Raw genomic sequence first — 20,609 nt, 5'->3', positions numbered from 1 at the left:
GGGTTTAGTCGAGCTCACATGTGGGTGAGATTACATAATGACGATGTAAAGTGAGGACGTTGTAAATTTAAGTGGTTTTCAAGGGTAGGAGTTGAAGGTGATGCCACACTAAAAAAGGGGGTTCATCAGCATCTTTGTTTCGCGTCCCTGAACACCCGATAAAGGCACTTAGCTAGCTGTTCTCTGATCTCTTGAGTGTTATGTATTATTCAAATATAGTATTATTCAACTGTGTGGAGCAAGCATATCATTGTGTGTACTTTGAGTATATAAAAAAAGACTTGTACGTGTGCACCTTCCTCTGGGTATTTATCAGCGTTTGTGCATATGTTCATGTGCCTCCATTTTTGTGTGTGTGGGTGTGTGTTGTGTCTATGGTCGCTGGCCAGCCATGGTTGCAGCTAACTCACCCGTACAAAACTGGCAGGGAACCATCCTTCCTCCTCATCAATCTGGCCCCACCACCAGTCCTTGTTGGAGGCGTCCAGCACCTTGATGACGTCACCGGCCTTAAACGCCAACTCCCGGTCCGCCATGGTCACATGGTCCCATACCGCCTCAGCGTTGACGATTGAACCTCCACTTATCAACTGGAGAAATCAGAGGGAAAGACACAGGCTGTATCTTGTGCTTTTACTCTCATCACATGCAGCCACTGACACAGCATGGACAGCACTGCAGACACAAACCAATAAATGTGGATCCACGTGATCTAAAACAGCATAGAAATCAAATTTGAAAAGTGATTGTAATTCAGTACTCAGCCTCATTTTGGCCTCGATTTGTGTGTGAATCCTTGTTGTTAAACCCACTCAGATTACTAATGGATGCAAATACACACCCTCAAAGCCAGGGCCCACTGGCAGCTTAGGGATTGCAAATAGAACGACACAAAAGCCGACACAGACCACAGTACAACACAACAAAATACAACAAGACAAAAAAGGCAGAGCTATTAGTGGAGAAACAACACAGTGTTCAGAAGCACAGCACCAGTCTCCACGCAGGGACAGTAATTGGCCCATTATGACATTAGAATAATTACATGTGTTAATGTAATATAAATGCTGAGGAGCAAATGAATGTGAAGGGATAATCTCCCTTCCTTCATACTGTCACCCGAGCTTGTTATTTTATCTGCAGCACGAAACATGCAAGGATGACTCATCAAATCTTTTCTATTGATTTTAGCATCATGAATAAGTAATGTGGACATTATGCAGCACTGAAAGTAAATGCTTAAATTGTACAACTATGCTCATGTACGATAGCAGACTGTTATTCTGTGTGTATGCTTTATGGGCATGGTCTGTAAGGGCACAGGATAGCTGTCAGGTGACCAGTATTCTTTTAGGGATTTGGAAAGGCTAAAGGTTGTTCTCATTAAAGGACAAAAGACAGCGGACAATGTTCCAAAGAATGACCTGAGTGTGACATCATCCATCTACCAAGCAGCCTCACCATCCATCACAGTGAGGACTTTGGTGCCTTGAGACATGCACAAACACTCACAAACACACACTCATGCAGCCTTACTTTAAGCTTCATATAAATAAAAACTCCTGTATGCAACTGTGGCACAGCTCCAACTGTTTGTTCCAATTGCTCGCTCCAAAGTAGTGTTCATCAGCATTCTCCAGTCCAGAGCTAACCATGCATCCAGTCCCCGGGGCTGTGGGCAGAGCAGCCAGCGCTAACCAAGCCTGACAGGAGCTGCTTAGGCTCTAGGTAAGGAGTTATCAAAGGCCTGGAGACAGGGATGTCACGTTGACAGACGTTAAATTAATTATTTACTTGTATTAAGGCTTTGGCATATTAATACTGAGCTACTGTTTCTAATTGGACCTAGTTCTGTTCTCTTTTTTATTTTTTTAGCAGTCCTTACCTCTTTTAAAATTAAATGCTTAGATGAGAAAACCTTTTAATATGCACCTCATCACTCTACCACAAAAGTGCTATTCCACCTATGTGCTGATGCAGTGCGTTTGTAAGGAATGTCCATGAGAATGAGCAGATTGTGTGTGTGTGTGTGTGTGTGTGTGTGTGTGTGTGTGTGTGTGTGTGTGTGTGTGTGTCTATGTGTTTGTTTGTTTGTTTATTTGTCTTCAACTGGACCCCCCGTAAGGATTTAAGCTCTCAGACACAGCAGCTATGCTGCCCTTCAACCTGTAGACAAGTCTACTTCCCTGATGGCTTACCGAGACAGCTATGGGGGATATAAGCCAATCAGGGCAGAGGAGTGAACACAGGGAGGGACGTCCATGCCTGGAAGGGAGAGAGAGCTGTCGTCGTCATGGCGACAGATGAGGATGCTTCACTGGTATTGACAAGATGACAGGATGAGGCAAGGACACTTCAGGATGCACCAGAATATTTCCAAATTTAGGTGTGTGTGTGTGTGTGTGTGTGTGTGTGTGTGTGTGTGTGTGTGTGTGTGTGTGTGTGTGTGTGTGTGTGTGTGTGTGCCAAGATCAACCAGTGAGTAAAAGCAACTCTTTTATTAAGATGACAAACCAATCAGATAAGAGAATCCAGTAACATTAGCAGTCCCATGTCTACATGTCTCTAGATCAAAGATGCCACTGAGTAGGCTGATTCTATCAGGTACCACATAGGGCTAGGTGCTGGGGTAACAATAGCAGTAGCCTATATCTCAACGCTCTCCACTACAGGAAAAGAGGAGGATTACCGCAAAAACATGTGTCACGCTGCCATGGAAACAGGACCAATGAATAGTACTCAAAAAGGTTTTTTAAAAAATCATTGTTGATTCAGGAAAAGGAATTTGCTTTGATCGTTCATCACACAAATGGATAGTTTAAAAAACAAACAAACGCATGGGAATAGCTAGTGGAAGTCAAATCAGTTCTACTTTAAAGCAGCACCCACAGATGAGGCTTGGCACTGAGGTCAGTCTTGCTTCTTGCTCCTTCACTGTAATGTCTGCTTGCCCTAATCCCCTCCCTCCCTCCCACCTCACCCTCCAGCCCTACCTCCAGCACACCACTCCATTTTCAGCCCCATTCACTCCAAGCACAATCTCTTCAGTCCCCCATCAATCTGCTGTAATACAGGCAACAGACAGAGAGAAGCGAGGGAGAGAGACTGATAGAGATCCATTCACAACCAATGTTCTTCCCTGCTTACTTTTCTCCTTCCCCTCATCCCTCCATCTCCCTAATGAGATCAGCACTGCCCTCTCCAATACATTGTATCCTTTTTTCCCTCTACATGTCTGAATAAATTAAAAGCATTACATAATCAGTCCCCCCAATTCCTGCCTTAGCACAACCTCATAACTAGCTTGATCAAATTGCACACAGCAAACACACAAACAGAGAGAAGTCTTGCCACAACACTCTTCATTACTTGGGTGTCTAGCAGCTGTAATGACCTATGTCATCATTATGGTTACACTGCAGTTACAACATCAAAGATCAGAGTGCGAAACAGCCGTCTTGAAACTGCAGAACCTGTATTTGGGTCAATGCAAATGAATGCAGAGGAGATCTATCCCTATACGTTACACATGGACACACATGACAATTCTTTCTGTTACAGGTTCAGCAAAGACATGAAGACTGACAAGGAAATATGTAATAATAGAAAGCCGATTCCCTCGCTTAAATCATCTTTGCAGCACAACACATCAGCATTCACTGCACTGGCAGCTCCACTGCATTCCAACATCCTCCTCTATCTCTAGCCATAGCACATCTGCACCAAAGCACCTACAGCATCCCTGAGCAAACACACACACACACACACTGACACACAGACACACGCCTTTAGCCAGTCTTACCATGTTTGTGGCATGTAACTGTTCAGAGAGTGTATGCATGGAGAAGTCCGGCTCATACAATCATGATAATTAAATCTCTTTTGGTAGCGGTTGAGGTGATGGTCCTCCGCAAGAGCTGAGCCTGCGATGTCGAGTAACAAGGTGCTGTATTCCAGAAAGAGGCTTCTCTTTCCGACGCACCGTGTGAGTCTCGCGGTCCGTCCTCCCTGTGTCTGCCAACCCTGTTATGTAATACACTTATACCCTGAGTCTGGGAGCCAATCAAAGATGCTCTGCCTAAAACCGGTGAAAAATACACACACATCCTCTCACACACACGCCGTTGTCTCACTCGCACACACCATCCGCACATTGACACTTCTGACTGCACAGCATTTAACAGAACTCTATTAGAGGGCACCTGCCCCTGGGGAGAATTGCAAATGTGTGAACGCTTGGGACATGTGCACAACTCTGATTTAAAGAGGAACTGCAGATAACACCCACCAAGGCTGTCTCACACACTCATACACATGCAACTTAACATGCTCACATGCTTACAAGTGAACACACGTGTATGCAGCACTATGCTATCACTGCTAACCATTGCAGTGCACAAAACTGCGCTGCTATGTTTACAGTCCTGTGGGGGTCCCCGCTAGGAAGGATGCTTCACCACAGTGATGAAAACACCGGCCCACATGCCTCAGCATGTGATGGAGGTATCTGTGTTCATAATACATGGCCAGCCAAAAAATTCTCTCTACACCTACAGTACAACATTTGCCACTTAAGCAGACACACAGAAAACACTGCACTTAGCCACGAGTGTGTGAGAGCACATACAGCACCTTTAAAAAAAAAAAAAAAAGACAAAAAAAAAAAAAAAAAGAAACAGCCTGCCTACCATTCCTATTAATAGGACTGTCATGGACGACTCTGGGATAGGCTTTTAGCATATCTATTTCTGACGTTCATTCAACATTCATGACACCTGCCTCCGATCCTTTATTAGATCAAGCCACTGCATGTGGAAAAAAAAGTGAAAGGCTTTATTATCTCCAGCTGACAGTCCCTATCTCTTATAAGATCTGCAAGAAATACACACATATTCCGGTAATTATTTTATTAGTCTCTGTTTAGTGTAATAACGTGTGGTCTTGAGAAACAGGTGGCACGCTGACATGTTGTAAACGGGAGTAATGTGAATATTGTGGGCTATGAAATGGGAGCTGAGTTTAGCTGCATCTAAAATGGGGGAAACCTGGAGTGACGGAGAGGCCCTCCTTTATTAGGCCTAGCCCTGCCTGCTATTGGTTACTGTTCAGCTGAGATTACAATGATCCTCTAGAGTTTGTGATCAACAGTACAAACCTCTCACTTGCACTGCTATTTGCAACAAATATCCCACTTGCTTCAGTGGAGACATCACTGCTCAGCTATTAGCTGCCATATTGTGGATGTGGCTACAGTGGATCACAATAGCAAAACAAGTCCTGACGCAGCAGAAGACTGCTGTTAAAAAAAAGACCATCCGAATCATATTTTCATCTTAAAAAAAAAAAAAGCAAATCATTAGTGACTACATTGAATCCATGCGCATAATCCACAATATTCAACATGGAGGAGAGAGGGAGATCGACGTAGGGAGGGGGGGACATGTTTATATGCGGGGGATATGAATTTCCAGTCACCACAGAAAAGGTAAGACCATCACAGATCTGTATCCGCACAACTACGACCACCACCAGACAACACTAGCTATCACAGACGGTGAGAGGACACAAGACATAACGAAGGATTGGGGAGGGGGGTAACAGAAAGACATTATGTTGTACCAACGTCATTCATTTCAACGCGTAGCCGTGATGGAGCGCCGGGTGTCCCCGCTCTCGACCAACGCGCACTGCCTTTCTCTCCTCTCCTGTGTGAAAGTGTGGTGCGCTGCGAACTGGGCCCCAATCGCAGATCCATTAACGAGTACCGAGGATGAACATCAACAGCACGTTCACAAGCACCAGAACCGCGATCACCGTAAACACCGCGAACGTCTGGACATCCAAGGCCATGGCGCAGCGCTGCGGGCCGCTGCTGAGATGCGCTCTCAGTGACGGGCGGAATTCAGCTCTCCCGTCAAGACACGTCGCTTCAAGTGCGACCGAGAAATCCACCATTACAGTTAGGCAAGAAATGGAGAGAAAAAAGGATGTCCCTACGCCTCTTCACACTACGCGATGTAATTCATAAAGGCACGGGAAGAGATGCATCATCCTCACCATCATCATCGTCATCAGTCTGCACCGCGATTTCTCCCCGCTAGAGAACACCTGCCGGTGTTTCGCCTCTTCCCCTAAACCGACCGACTCTCAGGCCAATAGATTCTCAAAGAAAACAAGAGAGAGGCTGTGCGCAGGCTGTTCGCAGCTGCCGAGCTGCCTTCCGGTGAGTGGGGACCGCAGAGAGATCGGCTGTGAGGCTGAGAGGCGGTCCTGTATTAATACTGATCAGCGCTCCGCTGCTAGACTACCGGCTTCAGCCATCACCTACAGTCGGGGGAGGGGCACAGCCGGCCCCTCGCTGACTACATCGACCACAGAGGCCAGAATCATAACCTCATTCATCTCCCACCCCATCTAAAAATATCACTGTGCCCTGGTGATTTATCATTTATCATTAGCAGCCCCTGATGAAAGAGAATAAATGTCAGAATAATGGATGCACGTTCCTCAAAGTGATCACCATCTTGAAATTTTATTGGCATAATGTCAGCTTTGTCTGTGGCCACGCATCAATCAGATACAGTGTGCCCAGCTGATCTGATAATCAAGCACATTTACACTCTGCACTACCCCTGGTGCACCGCACAAACATCACTAATGCAAGCGGCAGGTATTTAAAGGTTCCATTCAAATCATAAGCAACTCCACATGATTCAAAAATTAGAGTTTTAATCTTTTAGTGATTTCATCCAAAATATCTGCATTTTCTTGCATACATTTTAAAAAATAGGCACCAAATTAAGTGATTGCATCACAACAGTGGATTAGAAACATGTCATGCTACTTGAGAGGATACAGGGACATCACAGGAAAATATCTGGCACCCTCACATTGTTTGCAGGAGCATATTTCCTGCTTGATTCAGGATTAAGTGGTCTTCAGACTTTCAGGTCTTTTAAAAGAAAAAAAGCAATACTTTACCAATTAAATATCCAGTAAAACATACTGGTTTAACTGTCTGTCTACTCTTAAGGCAGTTTACACAACCCATATTTAAAAAAAAAAAAAAAGTTTTGACCCACACCAAACCATCATCACAGAACTTACACCAATGATGTGTCGCCTCACATTTCCTGTGTCTCAGCCAAGTAGCTGCACCTGAAAACACCGCAAGGACTATGACAAAAGGCAACCTGCCCAGTTGGCAGAATATAATGTTTCTGTACACCATAGTTACCTGTATATTCAAGGTCTAAATATGTAGCAAACATGGCATATCATGTCCACACTGAATGTTTATTAGCTGAATTTCACATCAGGAGACGAGAGAGGTGGCGTTATTACAAGCCAACAAGGCTGCCAAATAACCTCTGTAGATCCGCATACACCAGTGGAATTTTTTTAAGGAGACCTGCAGACATTTCCAGCAGTTTTTGTGGCGACCAAAACTGGCTATTTTTCATGAGAAATTGGACCATCTGCTCTATTTTAAGCCAAACCATGACATTTTTCTAATCCTAAGCAAATGGTTTTTGTGCAAATGCACAGTGTTGGAACAAGAGAGAAATAGAAAGTTCAACCTACACAATTTTATAATATAAAATAATGTTCAGTTTTGAACTTATCTGCTGTTTGCAGGAACATACTTGGCCAACGTTTTTGATGTGGCTAACTAGCTCATATGTTATGCTGGAACACTTAGGTGTTACTTGTTGTTATGATAAAGCTCAGGGGCTTTCCCTTTGTTTTTCCATTTTTCAATTCCGATTCACTTAGCTAAACAGCCAATCAGAGTGATTTTTCTAACCGACTGGCTCCACCACTGATTCAACATGTTCAGTTGGCTGAAAAGCTGTCGGCGAGACACACAGCGAAATCTAGGGCCACAGACACTCATAGATAGCCTGACATTGGGCGATAGTTGACCTTGTGTATGAGGTCCCTAAGAGAGGGTTTACCCTCCCTACCTCACCCCGAGGGTCTGATGCAGGGGTGGACTGGGACAAAATTCAGATCTGGCATTTTCTGTCCAGACCAGCCCACTACATTATCAGCGGACACCACGTAGAAGTCAACCAATCTTGCGGCGTCTTCTCTCACACATACTACAAAGGAGAGTCATATTCCTTGATAGCAGTTAACAAATAAAGCACGTAACTATGAACTCAAGGACTAAAATTGACAGCTATGGCAATAAACCAATTAATCTTTATTCATTATAGTATCAAATCACAACAGAAGTTATAACAAGGGGTGGGACGAGACGGGAAGAACCCAAAACCAGACTTGGGGTGGGTGCTACCTGCACCAGTTGGGTGGAGGAACAGGGAGATAAGGACAAACAGGGACAATAATAACAAAATATCCTGACAAATAATCTAAATAGAAACATATTACAGACAGTAGCAGCATTAGAGCTGGAACTCATTTGTATTAACAGTGACTCAGTCATTATGAAACCATAAATAGAGAATTGAAAAAATATATATATATATATATCTATAGCTGTGTGAAAAAGTCTAAGAATCACAGGTCTGAATAGATATGCATTCTCACATACGTGTATGTGCACAAGTATGTATTGCCCTACTTCCTCGTCCGCAGCCAGCCAGCTCCACTCCTCATCAAATTAATGACCTGCAAGAAAGAAACAGAACTTGTACTCAGTATATGTAGCCGAGTGACACCTAGTGAACACATTTATCTGTCATGACGGATGATTTAAAAGTCTCAAAAGAGGCCTAAGGCCTACCTCCATAACTGTTAATTGAACTTAAAAGATATGCAGATGTTGGAAAATTAAAATCAGCAATATGAAAATCTTCAACAAGGAAATAATCAGAATCAAACTTTTTTTCCAATCTGAGACAAAACAAGTTGCATAATAAACTCACAAAGTCAAGATGAAGGTCTCAGATATGATGGATGACGCAAGCACCATAGAAGAACTTCTAGCAGGTCAGGATGTCTCTAATCATCACAAATTAAGTATGTTTTCAGAAAACATAAAAAATGATAAACTCACTATACTACAGGAGAGTCAACAGCTAATCTTTAGTGCAGTAAAGGCAGAGAATGGAGGCAGAGAGAGAGAGCAAGTCCTGGAACATGGACGGAGGGGGAACAACTCCTCAGTGTCAAGTGGTCTACATGAGAGGGACATGGAAACATTAAGTCTGGAAAAAGAAAGAAAATGTTTTCCTCTGTCCTGCACTTAGAGTGGAAATCTTTTTGGATGTGCATTTCTTTTAAAACTTTTTAAAAAATCATTAATTCTTATAATTATGAAGTATGAATTTATACAACATTAAAAAATACATGATAAACTTACCAAATTCTAACAGTGGTCCGAAATGAGAGAACAGGTCCACATACAGACCAGAGGGAGAACGATTCCTCAAATATATCAGAACAACCTTTAATGGAGAATAATTGATAATTTAGTGTACATGATCACATCATTCAGGATCAACACATAAAACTTCAAGCACAATAAAACTTCTGAAAAGAATCATTAAAATGTCAAATAATTAATAACTACATCCATGATGATTATAAATAATTAACAATGACAATTTCTGATAATTACAATAATAATAAATATTTCTCGCCTTGTCAGTGGAGTAGCTATTTAAGCAGCTCACTCTTCTTTGCAAGTCAGTCTATCACACTTTACTAGTGTTTTTCAATGAAAAAAAGCCAGATCTTTATGACCTGAAAATGCTCAAGACAACACTATACACAGCCATTTGAAAACTACAGCAAAGGTAACACATTTACACACAAATTAAAGTTACACACAAATTATACCTATTAAATAATTATCACCTCAGTAAACAATAAATGAATTGAAAGATTACAATAGATTCAATGGTAAACATTGGAAATTAAACTTATTTCCTACAGGTTTGCTTGTATTTTGTGCTAAAATTCAATGTATCTCAGCTTGATTCTGCATCTCTATTTACAGCTCATCAGTCCACGTGAATGTTTATGGTTGCTATGGCATCAAGAGACCGCTGACATTAGCATCTGTTAGCTAGCTTAGCTAAATCATCTGAACAATAAAAACCCATGATATCACAATTCGGCATATTTGAACAAAATCAACCACAACTACCGACAGTCATAGCCCTTCAACTCTGGGCTAATATGCTGTCACATGTTAGAAAAATAACGGCTTCAGTCCCTGAGGAGCAACGTTAGCATTAGCGGAAGCTGCATTTATCAGTATGCAGTTAGTTAGGTCACATCACATTCAATGTAAAAACATTTTTTACTTTGTTTTGTCTCAAAAATTTAGCCTAGCCAGCCCCAGGCTAACGTTACTTACCATGTCTGCCTCCACTCACTCGTCATCATTAGGTCCTCCTCCCTCGTCTCTCGGTGCAGCAGCACCTGTGGCTGCTGGCAGGTTGGTGGTCCCGGCACCAAAAAGGTCCATCAACTTCGCACATTTAGAAGCCTCCACCTCCAGAGACTTCAACTTTTTTAATCGCTGTTTCTCAGCACCACCCGGGCGTTTCTTCCTCTTACCCATTTTCAAGTTGCGAACACGACAGTTTCGAAGACGCTCACTACTACTATACTCACTAAAGTTACTACTAGCTCAGCAGCATTTTGTGGATACATTTTGATAATAACTTTAATCCTGTAGGCTGATGTGAGCACACATGCACTCAAACCAGGATCTATACACTTAAAACATAGGTAGGGAAATGCATGATGGATTTCAACTGGTTAATGCAACCTGGTTAACCACAAACTGCCCCAGTGGACCTCCGTAGTGTCCCATAAATCAGTATGTGGTTGCAGAGACAACCTCCAGATATGCAGGTGAATAACTAAATGAAAGGAACAAAACACTTTGGGGCTCAGAAAAGCTTTTCTGAATAAATGAAAGTACATCAAAACACAGCTAACAGTTGAAACATGGACAGTTCCAAACCACAACTTAAGGGTGTGTGTATCTGCAGTCTAAAAAAAAGAACACCAAAAAACACTACAGTAATTTGTGGAACAGAAAAAGATATTCGCAGGCACTGAGGTGTGCCCAGTACTTATGGTGAATCTCATTTCCAGGCCCCCAGGAAAAGTGCTGTGCACTAATGTGGTAATCATGTGACAGAGTAGAGAAAGACATTAAGTTGTACACGCACATACAAAAGAAATGTCTCTTAAAATTTCCTAAGTTTCATACACATTCAAACTCCCCCCAACTGTCACATCCAATATCATTTTGGCCCAATATAATTTTAAAGGTCACAAATGAAGTCAAGCAATGACGTATGAAGACATTATTCCCTTGAATAATTCAACCCAGCTTCATGGCATGAAAAAGGTATCAAAATGTCAGTAGAAACTGCTCAAACCCTCCCTGAGGCTGCCATTCCATATGCTCAATATGTTCCAAAGTGTCACATTCACACTGGCATATGGCTAAATAAACATTGTGCAGTTGCTGCTAGCTTGGTTAGCTTTTAGTGCTCAGGGCCAACATAAACAAGTTTAGTTGCAAGTTGATTCCTTTTGTCAAAAATAGGAGTGTTTGGAACAAAACTGAGCATTTGGATAGATACCAGGAAAGGGAGTTGTGGCTGAAGAGTGTTCTGAGAAGTTTCTGTGGGCACTTGGGTACGATTTTTGCCACAAAACTGCTGTTGGAATCAACTGAAACCATTGTTAATTGGTTTTGACAACAGCTGACACGTAGCATGTTTCTGAATTGCTTTTGGGTGCAGTATTTCTTTATGGCTCTGTGCTACAAGTGTTTTGAGTGACAGGACACAATGACTCCAGCTCTCATCTGATGCATGTGTTTGTCATTGGCATGCACATAGTTATTTCAGCCTCACATACTTAAGGTGAATACCGTATTACACATAAGCGCATTGCCAGCCTGCAGCACTTGTCCTGGTGCCTCTCATTGTGGGCATGTTAAGAGAGCGCCACATGATCATGAATTAATTCATGCAGGGGAATCAGTTCAGTTCAGTCCCAGCACTCCTGATCCAGTCAGCACCAAGTCAACCATATAGCATGCACAGACACAAAAAGCCCTCTCCAAACTGCACTGTCTTCACATTCAGCTGAGAGCTCTAAGATGGATCAAAAGACCCCAGAATAAGTTTAAAAGAATAACACCAAAGGAGTGCACTGTATCAGTATTTTTAAAGCCATAAATAATTTCCAGGCCACTTTCTGCACATACATGCTGATAAAAGCAAAGGTTCCTGAAAGCCAGGCTTTCAGTGAATTGCAGAGAGCTGTACGAGGCATCACAGCTGAGATATGACAACCGTCCTCAAACAAGCTTCTTTTTTTTTTTCCTGCTCTGTGCTTGTGTGTGTGCATGTGTGTGTGAAACGCAGAGTGAGCAGATTACATAAGCCTGCGTTACCTCTGTGGGCTCCCTCTCCAATCTCCCTGACATTTAGACAACAAAGGTCACATCTGAAAGTCTAAATCTGCACAGACACCAATGCTAATATACTCATACATTATACAAAAGAGAGGGAGAGTTTGTAAAAACAGCTGAATGTTTCTCACAGCTGAGAATCACATGTTAAATATAGCTGGACTTTCACTTACTGTATGTGAATTATATTCACAACAAACACAGTTTAGTTGTTTTCAGGGCTGTCATTATTGTGAGGGATTTGAATTGCTGCAGTTTAAAGCCATATTCGCATGGGATTAGCATCATCAGGGAAACTGTGGAGGTCGTCTGTGATCTTAATCTAGTACAAATCTGCTATGTCTCTAATTTGTAAAATTCTACCCAAATAACCTTCCATATTTCAGTAAACACAGAGGTCATGTGATAATAATAGGGTTTTTGTGATGGAAAATTGTTGAAGACAACAAATTAATAAAGATAAAAAATGTTCAGCATATGTTCTTTCCTCTCTGGGTTGTGGCATCATCTATCAATTTCTTGTCATTTATCATGGGTTCAGAGTAAAACTGGTCAAGCCAATGTAACGCAGATCACTTCACGATGTCATGGGTCAGTGTCTGATTTTCTACACAATCAGCTATGTCTGTTCGACCTTTAAGAAGAGGTGTTAATACGTCACCCGCATCAACTGCGTTCTCTTAATTTTAATATATGAGGACAATCCTCACTGACTCCTTCTCTTGATCATTTAAAAAAAATTGAAACGTATTTTTCAAAATTCTCTCTTAAAAACAAAGCTGACATCCGCATGTCCCAAAGTTCAGCTAAAGCTGATATGATAGGAGGTAGTGTCACGAGTGTAATGTGTCACGATACTGGAATTTCTAACTTTCATAAAATACCTTGAAAAATATCACTATATTGAGGCATACAATATTATATTTTTATTCAAAAATAATGCATCAAAGTTAATTTACTTTTACCACAGTTAGAAGAGTGCGAGGAGGCAGGGCTATCTGAGCACTATAGCAGTTGTGAGTGTGCACTAGCTGCCGACGGTAAAATCTTACTAAAGCCAATTGAGAGAAAAGTGAAAAACATCGAAAAAATATACTCCCTAGTTCTAACATATCAGATGCTACAGCAGCATTTATGCTAACCTCATGCAGTTTTTTACTTTTGTTTTCTTTTGCTGCTAGTCATCACATCTAAACCATGCCTGTAGCCAACCAGCAGTTTCACAAACAATGTGATTGGATGGACCTACAGTGTCTTTTAATCATCTTGCATAGAAACTGAAATTGCATAATTTCTGTCACTTTCCTCAGCACACAGACAGGTCAGAATCAGAAAAAGCGACCTTTGTGGCTGTGTACTATGTTCATCACCAGGGTCTGACTTAATGTTTGTAGCCACTGCACCAAACTGAGAGTCAATCTCATGATCTCATACTTCACCCTCACATGTGAAAATGACCCTGAACTCCTTCCAGAGGAGCAGCTGCTTAGTCCACAATTGATTGGGACATCTTTCCCCATGAGAGAACTACTCCAGTACACACATACAATAAATGGGTCCAATTCAGCCAATGGGAGAAGATCATCAGCAAATAACAGAGGTCATCAAACTGGCCTCTCTCCAGACCTCAAGTATGCCTCAATATCCTGTCAATGAACATTACAAACAGATGTGAGTACAAAGCACATCCTCGACATCTTCCTTGTTACAAGTTGATGCAATGCTTTGGAAAAAGCATGGTGTAATTATACCATTGCCACAGAGCAATAATTCCAAATTCATGGCTCAGGGAAATATCTACTCATAATAGTTAGTAGTATCCTGGTAGGAGGTAGACAGGAAGCTCAGCTACTTTAGGGAGTGGACATTTGCTACAATATTGGCATCATCCATCACTGCCCCACTGACAGCCAGTATGAGAAACAAAGCTTGCACCTCTCACCTTAAGATGAAAGACTAAAAATATTTCAGACACTTCAGTTTTTTTAAGCATTAGATTAAGTCCAGCACTAGTAGGACGTGGATGAATCAAAGTCTGTTTAATTCATGACATTCAACACTCTCTTTCTGCAGATTTTTCTTGAAAATTCTTCATGCAGTCACTCCCTGAATAAGACTTCACATTTCAGTGCTTGCAAATGAATCTGTTTGTGGTCAGTAGGTATTTGGCTAATGGGAGGCACGCCCATTTCCCCTTCAGTCTGCTCCAATTCTTTTGTTCCCCTCCCATCCCCACGACAACCACACTGACTTCCTGCTTCCTCCCAGGCCTTCCAGCCACAAAGCGCCCTAAAAATAAATCGCTGGACTTTTCCTGAACACAGTTTTGTCACCATTGTTCAGACATCAGCTGTTTATCCGTTCAGCTCAGTTTGGCTGTTGGTGTAAAGGCAAAGTCAGTGGGTCAGAGCACAGTTAATTTTAATAAATAGTGAGAGATGGATCAGATTAAAGTGGTATGTCATGCCAAGTAGGGTGGAGAAAGTAGAGTCACAGACATCAGAAGTGATATTACAGCATTACTAGACCCGGCGGCTTCAGAAGAAATTGTCCTACTTGTTCATGACAAAGCCATGGGACCAGAAAAAAATGAATGATTATTTAATGATAAACCAGTGCAATATCTTCATGTTCCGGAGACTGTTGAAATAAGATGAATCTGCCCTGCGACAGTGTTCTTTAAGGCAGCCCCTTGTGAGTCTGCATTACATTGTTGAGCTCTAGCAGGGAAACGGAAAACATGAACTCTCAGAATTTAGGGTATATAAAGTCTCCTGTGGAATAAAAACAAACTTTTAAGGACAAGCCTGTAGAGGAGAAACATAATATATGAAGGTAATTTATTACACCTCTAAATGTTTTCCACACCTCCCTGACAGAAAGTCATTACTATACTACTTTGATAATTGTATTTTATTTACTATGAAGAAGTAGGTTAACTGTGGCATTAATGTCTGAAAGCATAATACAGAGACCTCAGGCTGAGCCCTGTCCCCATGTGCTTCTATAAACAAATCCAAATTATATTGGACCACTTTGGGAAAACATCTTAATGATTCCTTTCAGGCATTATGGTAAAAGTTAAAGTACTGGTAAATTGTTTTGGGATGTAAACTCATTTGCTTTCCTTTTTACCATGTTATCTAGTTATCTTGTTTTAAATTGGATTACCTGGGGCACTATTTCTTGGCCTGAAAGACAGTGTAACTTTTTGGAGCCTATGCAGGTTGTGTGGCAGCTACACACTGAAGCGAAGACTCGATGTTAAGTCACTGCACACACCTTATAATTAGGAGTTGTATGAGATATAATATGAACATGTTAATTAATTAGCTTTAGAGCTAGATAGTGTATTTTGTCTTTCGTGGGGAGCTTTACCAGCTGCTATTGAGTGTTTCCAGTGTTTGTGCTAAACTAAGGTGGGTGGATATCAAATAAAATATATTCACGAGATTGCAGACTCACACAAAAACTAATCGTGCCACGCTTCAAGTTATGCGATTGTCTCAGAACCAAAGTGGTTCGGACCAATCAAATATGAGGTACTTCTGGCAGCTTTATGTGTGACAACAGTAAGAAACAACTGTTCGAAAACAACAATGGCACCTCCTAAAGAGGCTAGCGTAGATACGGCTATAGCATCAGAACAGGAGATTATATTCAATTGAAAGAAGAGCAAAGAACAACGTTCAAGGTTTCACTCAATGGAAAAGATATTTTCGCTCTTCTCCTGACTGGAGTCATATAGTTTGTTGATCTGATTGGTTGAAGTTAGCCCATGATAGAAAGACACTGACAAATGGTTGATCTTATCATCTGTCAAATATTTGTGACTGCCCTTTTCTGAGCAGTATCCAAGGGTGACCTCTGAGATGAAACCCATAGACTCATCTGACTCCCAACAAGGCAATAAGTGCACGTTGAACAGTCTAAGAAAATAAAAGATGAGGACAGTTTATATTCATTGCTTACCATTACTGTAAGCTATGTTTGTGGTTATTATGAGACCGTTTTATTATATCGTATGAGATGTGACTTTATCAAGCCCTTGCTGGGGTAATGTACTGTCACATGGGGCTCAAGAGATTACAAGAGTCATAAGGAGGAAGGAAAAAGTGACTGAATGGGAGATAAAAATGAAACAAGACAAAGTGAGACAAAAACAGAAGTAGTAGAACAACAATATATATTTTTATAGTAATTATATCATATCTATAATTTTACTGCAATGTATTTCATCAGATGACCTATTCACCCTTATTCCCATCTGCCCAGTGGACTTAACTTCATTTGCAAACATGTTGACTACATTGCATATCCACCAAGACACCTCCTTGATTCATCTCAAGATTAGAAGATGAATTGACTTTCTACAAGCTCCCTGAAGCTTTCCACTCTTCAGTGAAGTTATGGCAAGTATAAAATTTCAGTAAAATTTCCCACAGAGGGGAACCAGTGCCTTGGCTAAAAGACAGTATAACAAGCTCCCCAAAGGCAGCATTCTAGCATTTTCACAAACTGCAACAAAAATGAAGCATTAAGGAAGACTGTTGAAAATACAGACTGTTATACTGAGCCAGTGTGTGCTTAAATAAAGCTCAAAGATTGGTCACTTGAGAGCCAAGCTGCGGGATAAAACTGAATGACTTGTGCTAGGATTTGGTTGGTTACCTAAGTCAGTACTGCTTTACTGTACTTCTACTGTGCTGCTTGTGAGTGTACTGAGCGTGTTCGCTAGTGTCATCATTCATCAGAGCACTGCCAGCCACCTGCAGACCAGAACATTGGGAGGTAAGAGCAGTATCCTCCACTAGTTTTTCAGGCTGTTAGGCTATTCACATCAACAGAAAAAGACCCTATGTTTGGCAACAAACTGCCTACTCAAGTGCTCTCATTAACCATCATACCCACTAACAAATTATATATCTATGGCACAGATATATGACTTGCTATAGCAGGAGGAGGGGCTGGGATACAAAAATCTACAGCTCCACCTGTCCTCTGAGCTAAAATGATTTTATATTCTGACTGCTTCCTCGCCACGCGAGTTCAAAAGCAGAACATCGGATTGAAATGCAAAACTCTGCAGTGAAACGATATTTGAGTGCAGGCTCGTTTGGCATTCTGTGTTTCTCAACACCTCACTTCCTGTTGATAGGTCAATTCCCACCATCAAAGACTCTATACACTGTGCCTGATGTAGTGCCTCTGTCCTTTAAATCACCCACTAACAAGCTTCCTAGCTAAGATATATGACAGGCATGGGTGCACACATGGACTTGCACGCACTCATACTCAAACACACAACCACTCACAAGCAAACAACAGGTCGCAGGAAGCAGGTGTTTTCACATGCTGGAGGGAGGAAGGGGATGGAGCGAATAGGGGGCGAGAGGAGGCGAGAGGAGGCGAGGAGGCGAAGACAAGACAGTGGGGGAGAGAAAACTTGATCCAAGGAGAGGAGAAAACAGAGATGGAAGTGATGGAGGGAGGGATGACGAGCGAGCTCTGGGGTCAGGAAGAGGGGGAGGCGGAAGGAGAGAGGGAACGAGGAACAAGCACAGGGAGCGAGGTGGTTGCATAATACGTGTATGTGAAGGAGGGTTTTCTCCGACGCCGCATGTGGTGTACCATGGAGCCAGGGAGGTCAGAGGCAGAAAGTTAAGCTAAATAATGTACACAAGAAGTGGCAGCTGCCAGAAAAATCCAGCCCATCTTTCACAGAGGCCTGCAGGATACATTCTAACTAGCAGAACTCTGTACAGGCAGTTAGCTTCTGTCTCATTATTTTAAGGCAGGGACAAAGTGACCTAGGCTGGAGTTATCTATTCTACTCAATCCTATTCAACCATCCTATTGCAAATACTCAATTATTGTATATTTAGATCACAGCAGTTGTCTTGTTTTGAATTTACTCAAATAAAATGTTTTGAAAATTGCTTCAATCAAAAGGATCATTGTTCATAGGTAAAATGTGAAATCTACTCAAACAACAACAAGTATTTAAGCAAATGTGAAAAAAGAGCACTGGAAATTGATTTTATTATAACAAAGAGCTGCCTGTAGTGTGTCTTTCAAATAATTTCATCAGGATGCTGCCATTACCTACTCCTCCAGCTGGAGTCGGAATTGTATTTCATAGCAATATTTCCAGATATTACAAAATGCTTCTTTTCGTGAATTGACGAAGCAACAGAACATGATGAATGTTTACATTATTTGTGGATAATTTCAGAGTAAGGCAGATTGAGTGGGCATAGACAATTTATGCAAAACACACATGATCCCTAGGACAACCGCCAACAGATATTAGCCTGTATGTTGACAAAGCAGGAAGATGACAACCCCCAATCAGCTCTGAATAATGTATTTGCACCTCGGATGAGTGTAAATACTTGCTATTTTAGTTTCCTCGTCTTTTTGGCCCCACTGTCAATGCTGATGACATCTGAATCTGTTTTTAGTCTGCCTGAGAGCTGACCATGAAAATAACATCTATGTATGCTTAATTTTGAATAGGATTGAAAAAGAAACGGTTTGTTCATCATCAATCACTTTTGTATGATTGTAACACTTAAGTTGTTAAATAAATCTACTTAAAGTTTAATGAAAATCCGTCATTAAATATCTTGTGTGGAATGTTTTCGGCCTAATGGTGGTGCAAAGAGAGCTGTGCATTATCAAAATTAAGTAGTTGAAAAATAAGCTTTGTGTAATTCATACTTCCCCAGCTGAAGACAGAGTTATTAAGTGTCTTTGTTTGTAATTAAACATGCCTTGTGGTGTTCTCTTGTAAACTACATTCAGTGTTTCCCAACAAAGCACATTGTGTGTATCTTTGAGTTTTAATAAACACATTGACTGCACTTTGTTCCTAATAAAATACCTGCAAAGCAGCTTTTATTTATTGTGTAATGTTTACTTCAATATTTGTTGGTGCAGTGCAAGTTTTTTGCATCCTACCATTAATAAGTTACGATCATCGAAAACTAGTGGCGATTTGTATTGCACTGCACATGTATTGTGCATACAGAAAAAAAAAAAACAGTGACCCATTAGTAAAAACCTTGCTTCACAGCACTGTAGGTGGTCTGGAAATCCAGAGGGCAACTTTAAGTCAATTCAGATTCACTTAATGCCTCAATTAATAACAGATTTGAAGAAGAATATGGTGGATTCTTTTAGGCTGTTACAGGTACAGCTAAACAATGGCAGGACACGGGCCTCACGACATCCTCTCTATAATGCAATGTTTTGTACAGAATAATGAGATTAATGTAGATGTCATACCAGTAAAGGCAGCTGACTTGATTGTAACAAGTCAGTCAGGTGAAAAGCTGTAAAAAAAAAAATCAAATAAATACATAAAAAATGTACAAACACCAACACACATAATAGCTACAGTCAAAGTTTACAGTGGAATTAATACACACATAAAATCTATGTGAAAGATAGCTGTAACACATTTTCGCCTGTGGGCTGTCCGCATTAAGATTGTGCTGTCAGATAATAAGGGATCATTATATTATCATATTACCAAACACAAGGTGACATTCTTCTGCGTTGACTTGAGACCAAGAAAAGTCTTTACCCTAATATAAACCTGTCAAATCACCATGAAAACAAACAATCTAAGCAGCCTGGGAAAACTATCACAAATAAAATAACCATTGCTGGATAGCAAGCATTGGAGTGCCTAAGGCCTTAAATAGTCTTGTAACAAAAATCAGTGCATGTTGTGATATTACTGAAACCATCCTCGAATATATCTCCAGTGTCCTCCTGTGGCAGCAGCATAACATAGTTGTGGTGATGATAGACAGATAAAAATACCGGCCTTGATGAGGTATAAAACAGAATGTGCTGCAAGAAAGCACATTTTTTTTACATGCATGGGCATGCATGATCTGACAAAATACTGATATGGAGATATTGTAAAACAGGAAACACCAGTGAGTAAGAGAATGAACGCACAACACTTCTCCTCCAGTCTCTGGGAACATGCAGCCATCTGAAATAAAAGTGGAGATGGCTTTTGCAGGGAGCAAAGGAAACCCTCTCAATGGTTATATAAGAAGAAAAAGGCCCTGAGCCTAGCTGTCTCGCTCTCTTAACACACATGCCACATAAGCATGGAGTTACCAGCCTATGCATTCAACAACAACAACAACAACAACAACAACACAGGCAC

At 41.2% G+C, this 20,609-nt stretch overlaps 1 protein-coding gene and 1 long non-coding RNA gene across 11 annotated transcripts in view; both read right to left on the bottom strand.

The window, feature by feature from the left end:
- The window catches only part of LOC119007024 (rho guanine nucleotide exchange factor 9), a 47,027-nt gene that overhangs the window by 16,233 nt on the left and 10,185 nt on the right, over nucleotides 1-20,609 (bottom strand). For 5 of the 10 annotated variants that reach the window (XM_037076302.1, XM_037076304.1, XM_037076306.1 and 2 more), the window contains one exon: nucleotides 411-590. In XM_037076302.1, coding sequence (XP_036932197.1) covers nucleotides 411-590 — 180 coding nt within the window. The other 5 variants (XM_037076309.1, XM_037076310.1, XM_037076307.1 and 2 more) reach the window with 5 other exon arrangements.
- On the bottom strand, nucleotides 8,187-13,143 carry LOC119007033. Its single transcript, XR_005070985.1, has 4 exons — nucleotides 10,334-13,143; nucleotides 9,332-9,416; nucleotides 9,026-9,146; nucleotides 8,187-8,637 (listed from the first exon to the last, which is right to left on the bottom strand). It is a non-coding gene; the product is annotated as an uncharacterized LOC119007033 (long non-coding RNA).

The sequence above is a fragment of the Acanthopagrus latus genome, chromosome 18 (genome assembly GCF_904848185.1).
Source record: "Acanthopagrus latus isolate v.2019 chromosome 18, fAcaLat1.1, whole genome shotgun sequence".
In the NCBI taxonomy this organism is placed as follows: domain Eukaryota; kingdom Metazoa; phylum Chordata; class Actinopteri; order Spariformes; family Sparidae; genus Acanthopagrus; species Acanthopagrus latus.
Note: the sequence above shows the minus strand (reverse complement) of the source record. Positions and strands in the feature narration are given on the sequence as shown.